The sequence below is a fragment of the Mercenaria mercenaria genome, chromosome 17, assembly GCF_021730395.1.
Source record: "Mercenaria mercenaria strain notata chromosome 17, MADL_Memer_1, whole genome shotgun sequence".
Classification (NCBI taxonomy): Eukaryota; Metazoa; Mollusca; class Bivalvia; order Venerida; family Veneridae; genus Mercenaria; species Mercenaria mercenaria.
The window spans coordinates 62,964,106-62,983,852 of record NC_069377.1 but is presented as its reverse complement, the minus strand read 5'-3'; the positions used below and the strand labels follow the sequence as shown (position 1 = coordinate 62,983,852).

The 19,747-nt window shown below is 35.9% G+C and overlaps 1 protein-coding gene across 1 annotated transcript in view; it reads left to right on the top strand.

Moving 5' to 3' along the window:
- LOC123537135 (uncharacterized) overlaps positions 1–14,573 on the top strand; it is a 46,621-nt gene extending 32,048 nt beyond the window's left edge. The window contains exons 12-15 of the mRNA XM_053528380.1: positions 812–1,026; positions 3,474–3,564; positions 4,700–4,817; positions 5,606–14,573. Of these exons, the coding sequence (XP_053384355.1) occupies positions 812–1,026; positions 3,474–3,564; positions 4,700–4,817; positions 5,606–5,852 (671 nt within the window). The 3' untranslated portion in view covers positions 5,853–14,573. The remainder of the gene's footprint in view (positions 1–811; positions 1,027–3,473; positions 3,565–4,699; positions 4,818–5,605) is intronic.
- The last annotated feature ends 5,174 nt before the right edge of the window (positions 14,574–19,747 follow it).

The following is a 19,747-nucleotide window of genomic DNA, read 5'->3' as shown; positions in this document are numbered from 1 at the left end:
GAATGTTCACCTTGATGATATCTAGCTAAATTTGAAAATTGGGTCACGTGCGGTCAAAAACTAGGTCAGTAGGTATAAAAATAGAAAAACCTTGTGACCTCTCTAGAGGCCATATTTTTCATGAGATCTTCATGAAAATTGGTGAGAATGTTCACCTTGATGATATCTAGGTCAGATTCAAAACTAGGTCATGTGCCTTCAAAAACTGATCATTAGGTCAAATAATAGAAAAACCTTGTGACCTCTCAAGAGGCCATATTTTTCAATGGATCTTCATGAAAATTGGTCAGAATTTTTATCTTGATGATATCTAGGTCAAGTTCAAAACTTGGTCACATGAGCTCAAAAACTAGGTCACTATGTCAAATAATAGAAAAAACGACATCATACTCAGTTCAAAACTGGGTCATGTTGGGACAGGTGAGCGATTCAGGACCATCATGGTCCTCTTTTATCTTCAATTTAATAGATCTTTATATTTAAGTACAATCCAGATTTTAGAATTGTCAGAATTTACATTGGACAGTAGTGTTGTAGAAATAAAACTGATCATGATGTAGTTTATTACTTTCCTGTATCAGAATGTTCATTGTCATTTGAATTTTACAAATATTTGAGCTGTTGTTGTCACCTTTTCACAGTGTTTACATCTCCAGCACAGAAGTTTTGTATGTAAACAGGTATCTCAAACTACTAGGCCAAAATGCTTTCAAAGTTGAGCACACTTTCATTAGACAGTTCTTGGTTGATATATGTATCTAAATCTTGCAATGTGCAAATATGTTTTTAATTACTTAACACTTTATTCCAGTTCCTATGGAGAAGGTTGTAATATACAAGGAGCGAGCCTCGGGCTGGTATCGCTTGTCCGCATACTATCTTGCCAAGATGACGAGCGAGCTTCCGGTCATTCTCATCCAGCCATTGTTATTCCTCACTGTGGTTTACTGGGTAACTGGTCTCAATAATGTCTCTTCATTCTTTGCTACAATTGGAACAATATTTGTACATTCTATAGCAGGTCAGGTGAGTAATGGAGGTAATTTGTATACTCCTTCCATTTTTAGCTAAATTGTACTCACCCTGGTGTCGGCGTCGGCATCACATCTTGGTTAAAGTTTTGCATGCAAGTACAAATGGCTCTTATTTAAAGGCATTGAGCCATGAAACTTATTTTTTCTTTTTATGCCCCCGAAGGTAGGCATATTAGTTTCCAACTGTCTATCCGTTCGTTCGTTAGTTCGTTCGTCACAACGTTAACTTTTTGCATGAAGGCACTTTACTCACGAACCACTGCACCCAGGACCTTCAAACTTCACCTGCTGATAGTACTTATTGAGTACACAACCCCTACTGACTTTGGGGTCACCAGGTCAAAGGTCAAGGTCACCAGGTCAAAGGTCAAGGCGCTGGGGGGGTGGGCATTTGTCACCATTAGTGACAGCTCTTGTTCTATGTCAATTACCAACCTCACTAGGTCAAGTCCCATAACTCTGACATGTATTTTGACCAAACTATGCCCCTTTCAAATCCTGGTTAAAGTTTTACATGCAAGTTACTATCTCCAAAACTAATGCAGATATTGAATTGAAACTTCACATTTGTCTTCAGGGTTATAAAACTAAGTGATAGCATCAAGTCCCATAACTCTGACCTGTATTTTGGCCAAATTATGCCCCCTTTTGGACTTAGAAAATCCTGGTTAAAGTTTTACATGCAAGTTACTATCTTCAAAACTAATGCAGATATTGAATTGAAACTTCACAGGTGTCTTTGGGGTTATAAAACTAGGTGATAGCATCAAGTCCCATAACTCTGACATGCAGTTTGGCAAAATTGTGCCCGCTTTTGGACGAAGAAAATCCTGGTTAAAGTTTTGCGTGCAAGTACATATAGCTATTAATTAAAGGCATATAGCTTTGAGAGATACATTTTAGCTTACCTGAGCACAAAGTGCTCATGGTGAGCTATTGTGATCACGCTGTGTCTGTTGTTCGTCCAGTAAGTCATCCGTCGTCAACAATTGTGTTTAAACGACATCTTCTCCAAAACCACTGAATGGATTTTGATGAAACTTGGCATGGATGTTCCTTGGATTGTCCTTTACCAAACTTATTCGAACAGTTCTGCTTGGTTGCACATAGGGGCCGCCAGAGCTAAAAAAAGAGAAATCTTCAAATGACATTTCCTCCTAAACCGATGGTACGATTTTGAAATAATTTCACAAAAATGGTCCTTATGTCTACCAAGATTGTTCAAATTATACCAAATCATCAAAAAACATGGCCACCAGGGAGGCGAGGTCTCTTTTCCCTATATGTATATAGTGGAAATTTAAAAAATCTTGCTGGCATGATTTTAAAGTAATTTTGACCCTCTACCAAGAATGTGCAAATTATTCTGATTCGTCAAAAAACATGGCCGCCAGAGGGCGTGGTCACTTTTCCCTATAATGTATATAGTGAACACTTTAAAACTCTACTTGTGTGAAACTGCTAGAACAAATTTTAAAATAATTTCTCACAAATTGTCCTTGTGTGACCTTCTACAAACACTGTTAAAATATTTTGTCAAAAAACATGGCCACCAGAGGGCATGGTCATTTTTCATCAGCAATTTCATTAAACAGCATCTCCTTCAAAACCACTGAATGGATTTTGATGAAACTTCACACATTCAAATGATCTCTGGGTAGCCCTCTTTCAAAGTTGTTCAAATGGTTCCAATTCATTGAACATATGGGTCTTTTGGGCTAAAAATAGGATTTAAGCTATCAGACTTTAAAAATCTTTTTCTCTATATATTTGGTATTTCAGAGTATAGGCCTATGTGTTGGTATATTTGCTATTTCAGAGTTGTATTGGTATATTTGCTATTTCAGAGTATAGGCCTGCGTATTGATGTATTTGCTATTTCAGAGTATAGGCCTGTGTATTGGTGTATTTGCTATTTCAGAGTATAGGCCTGTGTATTGGTATATTTGCTATTTCAGAGTATAGGCCTGTGTATTGGTATATTTGCTATTTCAGAGTATAGGCCTGTGTATTGGTATATTTGCTATTTCAGAGTATAGGCCTGTGTATTGGTGTATTTCCTATTTCAGAGTATAGGCCTGTGTATTGGTGTATTTCCTATTTCAGAGTATAGGCCTGTGTATTGGTGTATTTCCTATTTCAGAGTATAGGCCTGTGTATTGGTATATTTGCTATTTCAGAGTATAGGCCTGTGTATTGGTATATTTGCTATTTCAGAGTATAGGCCTGTGTATTGGTTTATTTGCTATTTCAGAGTATAGGCCTGTGTATTGGTATATTTGCTATTTCAGAGTATAGGCCTGTGTATTGGTATATTTGCTCTTTCAGAGTATAGGCCTGTGTATTGGTTTATTTGCTCTTTCAGAGTATAGGCCTGTGTATTGGTATATTTGCTGTTTCAGAGTATAGGCCTGTGTATTGGTATATTTGCTATTTCAGAGTATAGGCCTGTGTATTGGTATATTTGCAATGGATATGAGACGTGGGATTTCCTGGGCAACAGTAGCCATCATGTTCATAATGCTTAGTGGTGAGTATAGATAATATGTAACTTATATTCACCAATGTTTTTTAAATGTTTAGGTTTAATGAGGGATATTTTTTCATTAAATCAGTTCTTAAGGATGATAAATGCAGTTACAGTATTACATGTAAACCAACTGGTGTTTATGCTTCTTCCAGAGATATTGTCAGGGGTTGGGGAGCATATAGTTGTCTGTTTGCCTAATATTTGTGCACATAACTCTTCTTAATGTTTTCAAGGGATTTAGCCCAAACTTTAAGAAATAGATCACTATGAAGTGAATTGGTGTGTGTTGTTAGACATGAATGTGTCATGTGCTGTTAGAAGTAATGGCCCTTTAAAATTTTACAAAATATAGTACCAGTATACCATTCGATACCATTATAAGCCTTGTCAGGATAACACCCTCCTACAGTTTCCAAGATGTATCACTATGAAGCTTGCACATGTTATCAGGACATGAATGTACTATGAGTATAGTGTTGTATTTTTTTCAAATTTGAGTCTGGAAATTGAAGAAAACTTGCGATAATGAAAGATGTTTTGATACATTTAAATTTTTACAGTATTTTGTCATCATTCATCAGTGTATTATGGTTTACCACTTCTAGGTTATTTCACAGCTGTAAGTGAGCCTTTTGGGTGTTTCTGGTTTCTAAATTGGCACAAACTTGCTCTTTGCAAGTAACTGGCTACTTCCCCGCAAGAGGTCAAGTGAATAATTTACTTATTATGACTAATGTTGAATAAACTTTTGCTTCACATGTGGATGGAAATTGTGACCTCCTCTATGGTTGTCATGTGCCCTACTTACGTAGCAAACCAGGTTGTAGTATTTCTAAACAACTGGACCTAATACCATCTAACTACTAGTAAACCTATTTTATATTTTGAGAGTTGAACAAAAAGCTGATGTAACACATTTTAGATAAGAGAATTACAACAGTTTAACATTAACTCTCGAATTTTCATACTACACTTACCATTTTACATTTTTAGAAGAAAAATGTCAACATGGCACTGTCTTAGAAAATGTAATTCCTTTTATTGAAAGGAATATAAAAACTTAAGTGGTAAATATTATAAAGACTGTTCACAATATTAAGTATTTTAAACTTTTTTGATTTTGTCACTGTTTCAGGTGGATTTTACACTAGAAACTTGCCATTTTGGTTGGACTGGGCTAAGTATCTTGCATTCCTACATTATACGTTCAGTTGTTTGATGTTCCTTGAATTTCATGACGGTGAAGATGTTATGTAAGTATGCAAATATTCAATGTAGCAGGTAGATGTTGGTCAAACTGTATCATAAATTTCAGTTATTCTAAAGGTTTTTAACTCGAATCTGTACGTAAATTATACTTTAAAATATTCAAAAAGAGGTGAAGTTAAACTGTAAAGTTTGGTAACATGCTATCATTTAGAAACCACTCGCACCATTCTCTTCTGTATGCAAGAAAAAAAGAAAAGGTCACCAGCCCTTGCTGAACTCTGGTTGAGGTCATTTATGTTGTACAGAAAGACTGGTGGCTTTCTTTCAACAGTTATGAGGACTTTAATATGTTTCACTTCTCTTTGAATTCTTAATAGATATAACTTTTAACTTATGCATAATAAATATATAATATCAATATTATGAACTGAATATACACTTAGGCATAGGTACTACAGATCAATATAGCTGAACCTTCACCAACCTTACCTATTATGTTCTAAAATGTGACACTTTGATTAAGCAAGAATGGAGTATCTTAATTATAAAATACAGCGTGATACTTACCAAATTGTTAAGTTATTAAGCTGACAAAAAAAGACCTGATGCAATGAAGCAAAGATATGTCATACACAGGCAGATATATCCTACAGGTATTTGTCTTTCTGGTGAAAACAAAAATAGTGTTTAATTCAAGTCAACTGTGGCAGTGCAGGGGAAGTAATCTTACAGATATATCTGTGCTTTTAAGTACCTGAAAAATACCTAACTGAGGCAAGAGTTGTCATTCCTTGAAAACACATAGTTTTAATGTACTCATTTTATATTCCAGATGTGCAAAAATTACCAGTTCTTCACGGTCCAATTTTCCGTCTTGCTTGTCAGACTTGCCTAGAAACATTACTCTGTCACCTAGCAACAACACAGCTTCATTACCAACAATCCCTTCACAGGAAGTACTATTGTATTATGGGATAGATCAACCATTTTGGCATTACTTTTTGCCCTTGTTTGCATTTCTCATTGTGTTCAGAATACTAGGATATGTACTCCTTAGATTTTATCAGAAACCACATTAGGTACTGGAAGGTAATATTAATGTCCAAAGCCGTTTATTTTTATGCCCCCGAAGGGAGGCATATAGTTTTGAACCGTCTGTCTGTCTGTCGGTCTGTCCGCAATTTTCGTGTCCGGTCCATATCTTTGTAATCGATGGATGGATTTTCAAATAACTTGGCATGAATGTGTACCACAGTAGGACGACATGTCGCGCACAAGACCCAGGTCCGTAGCTAAAAGGTCAAGGTCACACTTAGACATTAAAGGATAGTGCATTGATGGGCGTGTCCGGTCCATATCTTTGTCATCGATGGATGGATTTTCAAATAACTTTGCATAAATGTGTACCACAGTAAGACGACGTGTCGCGCAAGACCCAGGTTTGTAGCTCAAAGGTCAAGGTCACACTTAGACGTTAAAAGATAGTGCATTGATGGGCGTGTCCGGTCCATATCTTTGTCATCCATGGATGGATTTTCTAATAACTTGGCATGAATATGTACCACAGTAAGACGACGTGTCGCACACAAGACCCAGGTCCGTAGCTCAAAGGTCAAGGTCACACTTAGATGTTAAAGGTCATTCTTCATGATAGTGCATTGATGGGCGTGTCCGGTCCATATCTTTGTCATTCATGCATGGATTTTAAAATTACTACGCATGAATGTGTGACAGAGTAAGACGACGTGTCGCGCGCAAGACCCAGTTCTGTAGGTCAAAGGTCCTAAACTCTAACATCGGCTATAACTATATATTCATTCAAAGTGCCATCGGGGGCATGTGTCATCCTATGGAGACAGCTCTTGTTTGTTTAGCTCACATGTCACAAAGTGACAGTGTGAGCTTTTGTGATCGTGCAGCGTCCGTCGTCCGTCCGTGCGTCCGTCCGTGCGTCCGTGCGTAAACTTTTGCTTGTGACCTCTCTAGAGGTCACATTTTTCATGGGATCTTTATGAAAGTTGGTCAGAATGTTCTTCTTGATGATATCTAGGTCAAGTTCGAAACTGGGTCACGTGCGGTCAAAAACTAGGTCAGTAGGTCTAAAAATAGAAAAACCTTGTGACCTCTCTAGAGGCCATATTTTTCACATGATCTTCATGAAAATTGGTCAGAATGTTCATCTTGATGATATCTAGGTCAAGTTCCAAACTGGGTCACGTGCCTCCAAAAACTAGGTCAGTAGGTCAAATAATAGAAAAACCTTGTGACCTCTCTAGAGGCCATAATTTTCATGGGATCTGTATGAAAGTTGGTCTGAATATTCGTCTTGATGATATCTAGGTCAAGTTCGAAACTGGGTCAGCTGCGGGCAAAAACTAGGTCATTTGGTCTAAAAATAGAAAAACCTTGTGACCTCTGTAGAGGTCATACTTTTGAATGGATCTTCATGAAAATTGGTCAGAATGTTCACCTTGATGATATCTAGGTCAAGTTTGAAACTGGGTCACGTGCCATCAATAACTAGGTCAGTAGGTCAAATAATAAAAAAACCTTGTGACCTCTCTAGAAGCCATATTTTTCATGGGATCTTTATGAAAGTTGGTCAGAATGTTCATCTGGATGATAAATAGGTCAGATTTGAAACTGGGTCACGTGCGGTCAAAAACTAGGTCAGTAGGTCTAAAAATAGAAAAACCTTGTGACCTCTCTAGAGGCCATATTTTTCACATGATCTTCATGAAAATTGGTCAGAATGTTCATCTTGATGATATCTAGGTCAAGTTCGAAACTGGGTCACGTGCCTTCAAAAACTAGGTCAGTAGGTCAAATAATAGAAAAACCTTGTGACCTCTCTAGAGGCCATACTTTTGAATGGATCTTCATGAAAATTGGTCAGAATGTTCATCTTGATGATGTCTAGGTCAGGTTCGAAACTGGGTCACGTACCATCAATAACTAGGTCAGTAGGTCAAATAATGAAAAAACATTGTGACCTCTCTAGAGGCCATATTTTTCATGGGATCTGTATGAAAGTTGGTCTGAATGTTCATCTTGATGATATCTAGATCAATTTCGAAACTGGGTCAGCTGCGGTCAAAAACTAGGTCATTAGGTCTAAAAATAGAAAAGCTTGTGACCTCTCTAGAGGCCATACTTTTGAGTGGATCTTCATGAAAATTGGTCAGAATGTTCATCTTGATGATATCTAGGTCAAGTTTGAAACTGGGTCACGTGCCATCAATAACTAGGTCAGTAGGTCAAATAATGAAAAAACCTTGTGACCTCTCTAGAGGCCATATTTTTCATGGGATCTGTATGAAAGTTGGTCTGAATGTTCATATTGATGATATCTAGGTCAGATTCAAAACTGGGTCACATGAGCTCAAAAACTAGGTCACTATGTCAAATAATAGAAAAAAAACGACGTCATACTCAGTTCAAAACTGGGTCATGTTGGGACAGGTGAGCGATTCAGGACCATCATGGTCCTCTTGTATTTCTATATTTCTAAAGAGTCATAAAAAAAATGTTTCTCCTGCTCATAGAATTTGTGTTTGGAAGGAAGATGATTTTAATATGCCCTTTCGAAGAACATGTCAGTCATGCCTTGTGAGAAACATTGAATTCATCCTTGGTAGCATGATTAACCTTATGAAGTAGATGGCCCCTATTGTTTCGGGGGTCAATAGCTCAAAGATCAAGGTCACTGGGGCTTGAACCTTGAAAACGGTTCCAACTAAATAACTTGAGAACCACTTGACCCAGAACCTTCAAACTTGATAGCAAGATTGAGCTTTTGAAGTTGATGATCCCTATTGTGTTATGAGTTCAATACGTCAACGGTCAAGGTCACAGGGGCCTGAACCTTGTTAATGGTTTCAGCTCAGTAACTTGAGTACCACTTGATCCAGAACCTTCAAATTTGATAGCATGATTGGGCTTATAAAGTAGATGACCCCTGTAATCATTTTGTCAATAGGTCAAAGATTAGGGTCACACGGACCTAAATATTGAAAAATATTTCTGAATGGTAACTTGAGAACCACTTGACCCAGAACCTTCGAACTTGATAGCATGATTGGGCTTGTGAATTTGAAGTAAAGAAGCAGGGACGTGTTGCTTTGCACATGTCAGTTAGTTGCTATTGTCATGTTCGGGCTGATTCAACTGCAGTAACCACTTGCCAGCCTGTAGGTGCACTTGCATATTTTCCAAACATCTTTTGTAAGATCAGTGGATCAAGGTCAAGGTCACCTTGAACATCAGAATGGTTTCTAGTTAATTGCTTGTTATTTCTTTGTCACCCCCATTACTGACTGACCATGAAGTGGGGCATGCATGTTCTAAGAATATCCCTCTTTATGGTTTAATGCCAGAATAAGGTGTGAAAACTGCTATTTAACTATAAAGAGGTAGTAAAATAAAGTCATTAGTGGCAGGTTTGAGGTATATAATTTTAGTTGAGAATACTCTCAAAGGTGAAAAAAGTAAAAAGTTTTGTTTTAAAGATTATTCACTTAATGATTGAGGTATAAAGTATACAGACAACATTACAATTAGTAATGAACAGTGATAATGATTGTTTGCACCCTTGATTACAAACAAGTACAAATATGTAACTAGTTTTGTTATATGAGTAATTCCTGTTGCAAATACAATCATTTTGCTTTCTGTTGTTGTAATTACTACATAAGTAATTTCATATGAAAATATAATATGTAAAACTAATGCTCAAGGTTGTGTAGGAGTTCATTTCTGTTTTTAAGGATACAAGACATGTCCCTTTTTAACATAGAAACCTTATGAATGTTTTGTATGTAAGCATGTTTCTCAGAACTTAAATTTTTTTTTCAAATTCTGTTGACATCTTTCGCATCATGAGGTCACCTCCTGTGCCAGGGTTTATAACTCGGGCATACATTTTGTAAAAAATATGCCACTTTTTCAACTTAGAAATTTTGGTGAGAGTTTTGCAGGTTTTTTATGAACAATTTTACTGAAAGCTACAAGTTCTTCATAAGTTTTTTACAACATGATGTGACCTTTCTGAGCCAGGTTACATATCTACAACATACAGTTTACAAAATCATACACCATTTTTAGCTCGCCTGTCACAAAGTGACAGGGTGAGCTATTGTGACCGCTTGATGTCCGTCGTCCGTCAACAATTTCTAAAAAAATCTTCTTGAAAACCACTGGGCAGAATTACACCAAACTTCACAGGAATGATCCTTGGATGGCCCCCTTTCAAAATTATTCAAAGAATTGAATTCCATGCAGAACTCTGGTTGCCATGGCAACTTAAAGGAAAAACTTAAAAAATCTGCTTGTCCCAAACCACAGGGCCTAGGGCTTTGATATCTGGTGTGTAGCATCATCTAGTGGTCCTCTACCAAAATTGTTCAAATTATCCCCCTAGGGTCAAATATGGCCCCGCCCCGGGGGTCACATGGTTTATATGGACTTATATAGGGAAAACTTTGAAAATCTTCTTGTACAAAACCACATGGCCTAGGGCTTTGATATTTGGTATGTAGCATCATCTAGAGGTCCTCTACCAAGATTATTTCAAATTATCCCTCTAGGGTCAAATATGGCCCCGTCCTGGGGGTCCCAAGTTTAACATAGACTTATGTAGGACTAAAAGTTTAAAAATCTTCTTGTCTGAAACCACAACACTTAGACCTTTGATATTTTGTTTGTAGCATTGTCTTATGGTCCTCAACCAAAATTGTTCAAATTGTACCCCTTGGGTGAAATGAGGCCCTGCCCTGGGGGTCCCAAGTTGTATATAGACTTATTTAGGAAAAATCTTCTTGTCTGAAACCATATGACCTAGGCTTTTGATATTTGGTATGATGCATTGTCTAGTAGTCCTCTATCAAAATTATTCAAATTATGCCCCTGGGGTTAAAAGAGGCCCCGCCCTGGGGTCACTTAGTTATTATGTGAGATATATAGGAAAAAATACTAAAAATCATCTGATCCTATTTCCAAGACTGTTTAATTATAAGTACCTGATAACCCCAAGTAATATGTTGTCACTTGACTGTGACCTTGACCTACTGACCTACTTTCTTGTTTTTTTAAGATACAGCCTTGAAATTTTGATGACATAAACAGTTTTGCACACCAAGCGTAAAACTGAATTTCATTGACCATGAATGTGACATACTGCTTTTCTTAATATTTTATCATCAGTTTGACATTTGAAACATGTAGCTCATATTACTCAGGTGAGCGATCCAGGGTCATAATGACCCTCTTGTTATTTTCTGTAAAGCTTTTGAGTGAGCCGTTATAACATAATGTTTTGGTTATGATATTGTTGTATATGTATCAGTTCTAGATGTTCTACTTTAGTATGGATTTTACTTGTACTTACTTGTTTTTTTTGCTTGCATTTTCTTGTTGTTTTTTTTGCTTGTATTTACTTGTTTCTCACTTGTATTTCCTATTTTTGCTTGCATTTACTTGCTTTTCATACGCCCGTCTCTGAAAGAGCGGGTTGTATTATGTGAACCCTTGGTGGGCGGCAGGCGGGCAGGCGGCGTCCAAAAGCATCTCTGCTCTCTAACAGTTTTTATCTGATCTTCACCAAATGTGTTGACAATGTTTGTGGGCATAATATCTCGGTAAAGTTAGATAACCAGCAAAATCGCCTCAGGCAGTCCTGGATTATGGCCCTTGAATTACTCGAAAAACTGCGAATTTAGCCTTGTCTGCTTTCTAAGCCGAACAGTTTTCATCCATTGTTCACCAAACCTGCCGACAATGTTTGTGGGCATAATACTGTGAAATAATTTTTATTCGCGTAGCACAAATTTTTGCGTATTTCGCGCTAGGACCGATGCGCGAATTCAAGACCGCGCTATTATTTTTTAAAATTTATTTTTTCATTTATAAATTGAAAATGCGCGAATTAAAGCCCGCGTGAAACAGTCCTTTTTCATGTTTGCGCGAAATTTCATGCCAGCAAATTCAAATGATTTCACAGTATCTTGGCCAAGTTCGTTAATCAGCCAAATCACCCCAGGCACTCTTGGATTATGGTCCTTGAATTAGGCCAAGTTCGATGATGGGCGTATTTTGTGACAGTCTGGCGCTCTTGTTTTAATTGTTTTTACCGGTCTGTCGCTCTTGTTTTAATTGTATTTACTGATACTTGTTGTTTTTAACTTGTATTTACTTGTTTTTAAGGAATACTCCAGTATTTAAGATTTTGTTGTATTTGTACTCAAGATTTTTAAATATTTTTCTGTTGTTTTACTCTTGTTACTGGTATGATGTTTTGAATCTACCTCAAATTTGATACGGGTAATATACATTTAATACTGATGCAATGTTGTAAGGATACTCAGGTGTTGTTGTACAAAGGTGATAGATTGTTTTTACCTATGACCAAAGTACTTTGATGGCTGTTTAGGGTTTCATATACTACTATCAGTATGGGGGTTACACTTTTGAATTACAATGTGGACAACCACTGCACTAGAATTTGTGTGTGGAATAGTTGAAAAAATTTGTATGAAAATCAACAGCCGAACACCTACACTAATTATTTTGATATCTTATATATATTGTACATACCAAAGACATTTTATGCTCAATTATGCCAGCTGTTTGATCTTGAAAAATAATTCCGACATCCACATCCCATAGATACAACAATTATAACCTATACACGTTTTGAAACTACTTTCACAGACATAATCCTGATCAAAAAAAGGTTATATGTTTGACCCTTTTCATTGTACACTTTTTTTCTAATGAAACAAGGATGTACTTTCAGGCTTACAACACACTTTTATATGCTGCATTGTGTACACAAAATGAGTATATTCAGCTAGAAACTACTTAGGAAACAAAACTGGGAACCTTTGTAAACAGATTTTTTTTCAGTTTTCTATTTTGAACCTCCATATTTTCTTTTTAGGATGTCCAGATGCTAAGCTTTAAGGGAAAATATAATGCATGTAATATGACTTATGATGAATTTTAACAAGATGAAATAAAATGTATAGGTATGTGTAACAAAATTTGAGACCAGTCCCAGATATCAACATTGCTATTGGCCAATTTCAAGATGTTTGCCAGAAATAGCCAATCAGATGCAAGAGTTTTGAGACTGGTCTTCAAACTCAGTATTTCGCACACTAGAAGCAATTGTTCAGGATGAGCTTATAGTTTAGGTGGATGGTTTTGATGTTCATTGTCCATCTTCTATCATCCACCATCAACATCTTTGCTTAAACACCTCTGAAACTTCAGATAAGAATTATGTCCAACTTGGTCTGTAGTGTCCTGGCATGGACTTCTCAATGTTAAGCTTGACTACATTAAGGAGTTACGATGCTTAAAATTGGAAAAATAATGACTGTTTCTCATGAATTGCTGAAGGATATTTACCAAACATGGTCTTTAGCTACCTTGTATTAACTTTTCTCAGATTTACTTGTATAGTTCAATTTAAATGCAGTAAGTGGCCACCAGAACTGAAAAAGGAAAGCAAGGTCAATGAGAGGCGAACAACTTAGGTCTTTCATTTCTGTCTTGTATTGTATTTTACTCATGATTGTAACAACTGGTATTGTGTTCTGTATCTACAGTCAGTTCGAATTGGGTAGTACCCAAAATGAAACTGCTAACATATTTGTATGAGTTTAAACTGTTGTGCTATATTCAGGATACTGGTGTGATTGTTTGCCTTTTACCATTATCTTGTTATTATATACGAAAGATACTACTGTTTGATCCTACAATTCTGTAACACTTTTTTCTCCTGTGGTCATTGGAAATTGCAAAAATCCATCTTTTCAAAATGTTCCAAAATGCTGACATGATTTATGTTGCATTTATGCTAATAAAGATGTCCATAAAGTTTTGTAAGAAATCTAGTCAAAGTTGCTATTGAAATGTTAGGTTTCCAAAATGGCTGAAATTTACCATGCAAACATATTTAATGAGAAGTGATTTCTTAGATTTATTTAAGACTATTTAAGATTAAGTTCCCATTACCATCCTTTCAGTGTTCATAAAGACTTTTGTAGTATCAATACTTTAATCAAGTATTTAAAATGAAATGTTTACTGATATTGATAGCCAATCAGATGCCAAAATACTTTTTCATAATTTTGTACCCCCCAACAAGTAGGTCCTCTCAAGAAAAGAAAGGATCTAAACCCTGCTTGAAATAAATTTTACAAGCAATTAGTAGTGAAATGAAATGATTTTCAGCAGGCCATAGAAATTGTTTACTTGCCTAAAGTTTGAAATGGTATTTTGCAGCAGTGTTCAAGCTTGAATGTAATCAAACTTCTAACTTAATGTCTATCTCTGATTCAGTCATGAACAAGTTAATTTGATTGGTCTTAATAAATAATTATGTCCAAGTTTCCGACCAATAAAATTGAATGTGTTACCAAGATTTTTTAAAGTGTTTCACCCCTGGAACCTGATTCTATGGTTACAAAACTTGAGTTTGTAGACCAGTCTCTGATTCGTTGTTTCGGAGTTTGAAATTAAAATTGACCAATGGTAAGGTTGCATTATGAGACTGGTCTCTGAGCTAGGTTTTATAACCATGCAATTTCTTATTTTGTACGAGATTGATATATGAAAGCATATCATTTTATATACTCAGATTGTTTATGTATAACAACTATATTGCTGATAATTTCTTTTATTTTCACATTTATTGTACTCAAATGAAAGTGTCCTTTAATAAATTGTTTAAAAAATGTGAAGAATGGTAATGATTCTTTTATGTTGTATACCCCACCAGGTTGGCATAGAAGATAGAGTGCAAAACTATGAATCAGAGGTCCAGAGTTCAATCCACAAAACCATTTGACAGAAGACAAGATGTGTTTGTTATCTTTCATTCTCTGTCTCTTATTCGTGTTAGAAAGTTGTCAGTTTTGAGTTTAAATACTTTTGGAGAAGAAGTATAAGTACTGGTCCAGAATCCAGTAAGACTGATTAGGTTAACTAAATGGGGTTAGACAATTGAAATACTTTAAAAAAAAAAAAACATGGTTCACCCAAATCAAACATTTATTTATGTAAATTAAAAAAAAAACAAGTCTTCTGAAAGCTTTTAAGCTACTGATTACCTCCCTTTAAATAAATTTTCATTTTGTGTACTCAGACAGTACTGACCAGGGAATCACCTGTCCCTTACATCAGTGGATTAGAGCGAGGTTGTGATTGTCTTATGAAGCTATCCAGTTAGCTTGCAGAAGGTGGGTGGTTCTACCCAGGTACCCACCTAACGCTGTAATAATACCCAATAGAGCATTTGGGGTTTTCCTTCTCAAAAAAAGCCTAGAAAGACACCATATGACCTAAAGTGTGTTAGTGCGACTGGAAACAGAATACCAACTTATCATTAAATACCTTCACATCAGGCGAACTGATGCAGTGTAACCCCATGTTGTCTTTTTGGGCTGATGAGGAGATTTTACTTCTACACAGTCCCTCTGGTAGTGCAGTAAGTACAAGTATAAAGTTCCCAAGGCAAGGGGAATATTTCTGGCGATGATTTAACAGAAAAACACGCACACAAATAAAACCTTGCATCAATCACTCCTGTAAGGTTTGGTGTGAATTCTGCTCTATTAAATGAGAGTGGCTAGAAGATGAAAAAAATTGATGAATCATAACTCTTCTGAAAAAAAAACAACTGAACTGGAACATGTCAATGATATGCGCAACATGGCTTAGCAATGATCACTTTATAAATTCTGAAGCAATTCCTCCAGGTGGTATCAAAGCAGTTGCTTGGACAAGGTAAAATATTAACAAGAGCTGGCTGTTGACAGCGCACTCGACTATTCGAAGAATTGGTGGAAGTATAGGGTCAAAATATTACCAGGGATTTTCAGACAAAAGAAGAAAAATTGATTAGACAAACAATGTACCTGTATTTGTGGATTTGGATAAGTCTTGCACTATATGGCAATGTGTGACCATGATGGTAAGCAAGTGTTCAAAGTTTCAAAGCCATATATCAAACAGTTTAGACAAAATATGGAATGGTATGCCAAACTTAACTAATTTCTATGTCTAAAAAGGGCCATAATTGAGCTAAAATACTTGTCCTAGTTATATAGACTTGCCTACATATGTAGACTATGATAATAAACAAGTGGTCAAAGTTAAAAAGCCATATGACAAACCGGTTTGACAAAATATGGACTAGTAAGAAAAATTTAACTGATTTCCAGCCAAAATAGTTAACAGAGTTATGTACTCCTGCCTGTTATAATAAACAAGTGATAAAAGTTTCAAAGCCGTATGTCAAACAGTTTACACAAAATATGAACTGGTACGAAAAAGTTTTAAGTTAAAAGGGGCCATAATTCAGCAAAAATCCTTGATGAAGTTATGTATGCTTGCCTCGAACTGGACATGGTGATGGATGAGTTTTATCTCAAAAGGCTTTGTCAAGATGTGGACTGGTACAAAAAACTTAACCAAGGTGTGGCGCCGACGCAATGGTGAGTAGGATAGCTCTACTTACTCTTCAAATAGTCGAGCTAAAAATCAAGAGCCAAAACTAAACAGCAAATCACTGAGCTGGAACATGGCAATAATAAGCATAACTAGGCTTAGCATTGATCACTCCTGAAAGGAAATCCGCCAAATAATATAAGAGAAAGGGCTAAAATAAAATTTGATAAACCAAGGACCGTAATTCCACTGAAAATCATCAAAGCAGAAAATGCCAATGACATGCACAACTAGGCTTAACATTGATCACTTGTGTAGTTTGGTGCCAGGGTTATGGCCCTTATGTCATGTAATGTGCGTGATGATGTGGAACAATGAAGTCTGAATCAAATCCCTTCTTGAATAACAGAAATATTGCAAAAATGCATAAAATTTTAGGGAAAAAGGGGGCATGAAAAAAATGGTGCCAGAGTTATAGACCTTGTTTATCCCCCCACCAAAGGTGAAGGGGATATTAGAAATGCTCTCCGTCCGTGCGTCCGCAACGATATTTGTCCGCAGCATAACTCCAAAAGTACTTGAGGGATTTTCTTCAAACTTCATACACTGATAGAAGGAGGAAGTGCAGTGTGCAAGAACAATAACTCTACCTTGCCTATTTTTTGAGTTATTCCCCTTTATCTTATTTTCTTAAAAAAATTTGTCCGGAGCATAACTCCAAAAGTACTGGAGGGATTTTCTTCAAACTTCATACACTGATAGAACACATTGTGAGGAAGTGCAGTGTGCAAGAACAATAACTCTACCTTGCCTATTTTTTTTGAGTTATTCCCCTTTATCATATTTTCTTAAAACCTTTTGTCTGGAGCATAACCCCAAAAGTACTGGAGGGATTTTCTTCAAACTTCATACACTGATAGAACACACTGGGAGGAAGTGCAGTGTGCAAGAACAATAACTCTACCTTGCCTATTTTTTGAGTTATTCCCCTTTATCATATTTTCTTAAAGAAATTTGTCTGGAGCATATCTTCTTCATGCATGGAGGGATTTTGATTTATCTTGGCACAAATGTTTACCACCACAATGCGGAGTGTCATACGCAAGAACTAGGTCCCTAGGTCTAAGGTCAAGGTCACACTTAGAGGTCAAAGGATACAAGAATAAAAACCTTGTCCGGAGCATTTCTTCTTCATGCATTGAGGGATTTTGATATAACTTGGCACAAATGTTTACCACCACGAGACGGAGTGTCATGCGCAAGATCCAGGTCACTAGGCCTAAGGTCAAGGTCACATTTAGAAGCCAAAGGTCAGATACAAGAATGACTTTGTCCGAAGCATTTCTTCTTCATGCATGGAGGGATTTTGATGTAACTTGGCACAATTATACACCATCATGAGACGAAGTGTCATGCGCAGTTCCCTTCTTTAGAATTACTTCCCTTTGTTGTTACTTTAAATAGCTTTTATTGTAACTTTTTCATTACTAGTCGTAGGGAAAAATCGTGACCACTTTTCTGTAGTACAACAAACATGCTAAATCCAATTTTGAGGTGTATTTTGACCAGTCTCTTCCTGATAAAGATTTTTGTGTGGACTTGCAATTTTTTTTTTTTTTTTTTTTTTTTTTTTAAAGATTAACTTCCCTTAGTTGTTACTATAAATAACTTATATTGTAACATTTTATAATTGACCCTAGGGAAAAAACAAGACCACTTTTCTGTGGTACAGCATAGATGTTACTCTCCAGTTTTAGGTGTATTTTATTAATTTTATTATATATAAGGTATCTCTACCTAGTAAGGAGTTTTTTTGTGGACTTTAAAAAACAAAAGACTTACAATGATTACTAAACAACCACAAAATTAGCATTCCATTTGCAAATACAGCTGCTAGAGTAAAGAAATTTGCTTTGACGGGCATATATTGTGACATTCTGGCACTCTTGTTCCCTGTTAGCTTTCCATTCCTTCTTTTTACAGTAGCCATATAGAAAAACATCATAGTTATACTCTTCATGAAAATTAATAAAATTTAGCAGTAAACCACCTCACTACTGACTTATTCTTTCTTCCACATCTTAAAACCCCTGATGTGGACCACATCCTTCAATTATGATATGCCCGGTGGGGGGATTAGCCATGTCTGACATGGCTCTTGTTTCATATGATATTCGTTATGAAGAAGAACAACTTCTTTAAGTTTAAATCTAATGCATCTAGTAAAAACAGAGATAGAATGAAAGTGCATCAAAACTTTAACTTGAAATAAAATGGTTGAAGGGATAAATCATGAAATATTAGTGTGCAAGTTATGGAGTTTGTGTTATATGATGTGGGTGGTGATGAGGAATATCAATTCTTAATTTAGAAGAGAAGCAAACCATCAGTTATAAAGTGCAGATATAAAGTGTATGCGTATCAAAATTTTAACAAAGGTTCGGACATGAATGTCCCCGAGAATAGGATAGCTCTCCATATATTTTATATAGCAGAGCTATAAACAAAGGAAGCCAAAAAAGAGCTAATAAAATATTATATTTGGTTATATCAGATATTTGTAACTATAAATGATTCAGTGTGTTCTGGCCAGTATCTATATATATAAAACCCAGTGTAGTCAGAAAAGCTGCCTAAAGCATTAGTGTGATGTAGATTAATATCTTTGCTATGCTTTATAAAATACCCATATCATTTTAAAAAATAAGTCATGAATTTTTTTAATTCACTACATGCACATAAAGGGTTATTAAGCAGTTGCTTAATTTGGGATGTTGTATTCCCCTACAGAGGATTTTGCTTGGCCAGCTCACATGAGGTATGCAAGCTCCGAGTGTGATATGGCCTGGCAAAATCTAAGAGATCTGAATACAATTTCCCAGATCAAGCTATTGTTATAAAGACCTTTTTATTATACCTATGCCTTTTTGTTTTTTGGGGGTTTTTTTTCCACAGAAGATTACTAAATACTTCTCTGAAATAAAAGCTACTTATGTAGTTGAAATGTACTCGTGCAGGTATATAGTACTGTAGGAAGTTTGTCATCTGTTCAATCCTGTCAGCTATGCAAGACCATAGCATTTCAAAGTATTAATAACTGTTGAAAGAGAACCAACTATAAATGTATCTGAAACATGAAACTTTTTCAATTTTATTAAATTTAAAAACACTTTTTATTCAGTACTTTGTAAGAGACCAATGAATATCAAACAGAATCTTCAATAGAACATGATTTTTTGGTGTTCGTTATTTATACTTAATTAGGTCAGGTCATAAAAACTTTATTAATGAAAGTAGTACTCTTACACAATACAGGATTCACAGTACAATATGGAGTTGTTTTTTCTGCCCGTTTGTATTTACTTGTTAAAAACAAGCCATATTCTTTTACAGAATACAGGTAGATATATGGTTATATTCTGAAATTCTGATTTTCAACTGGACGCAGGTCCCTTTAACATAATTCCTTCTATATTCAATGATTAACAACTGTTCCGTTGCGGGTTTTTATATGAATATA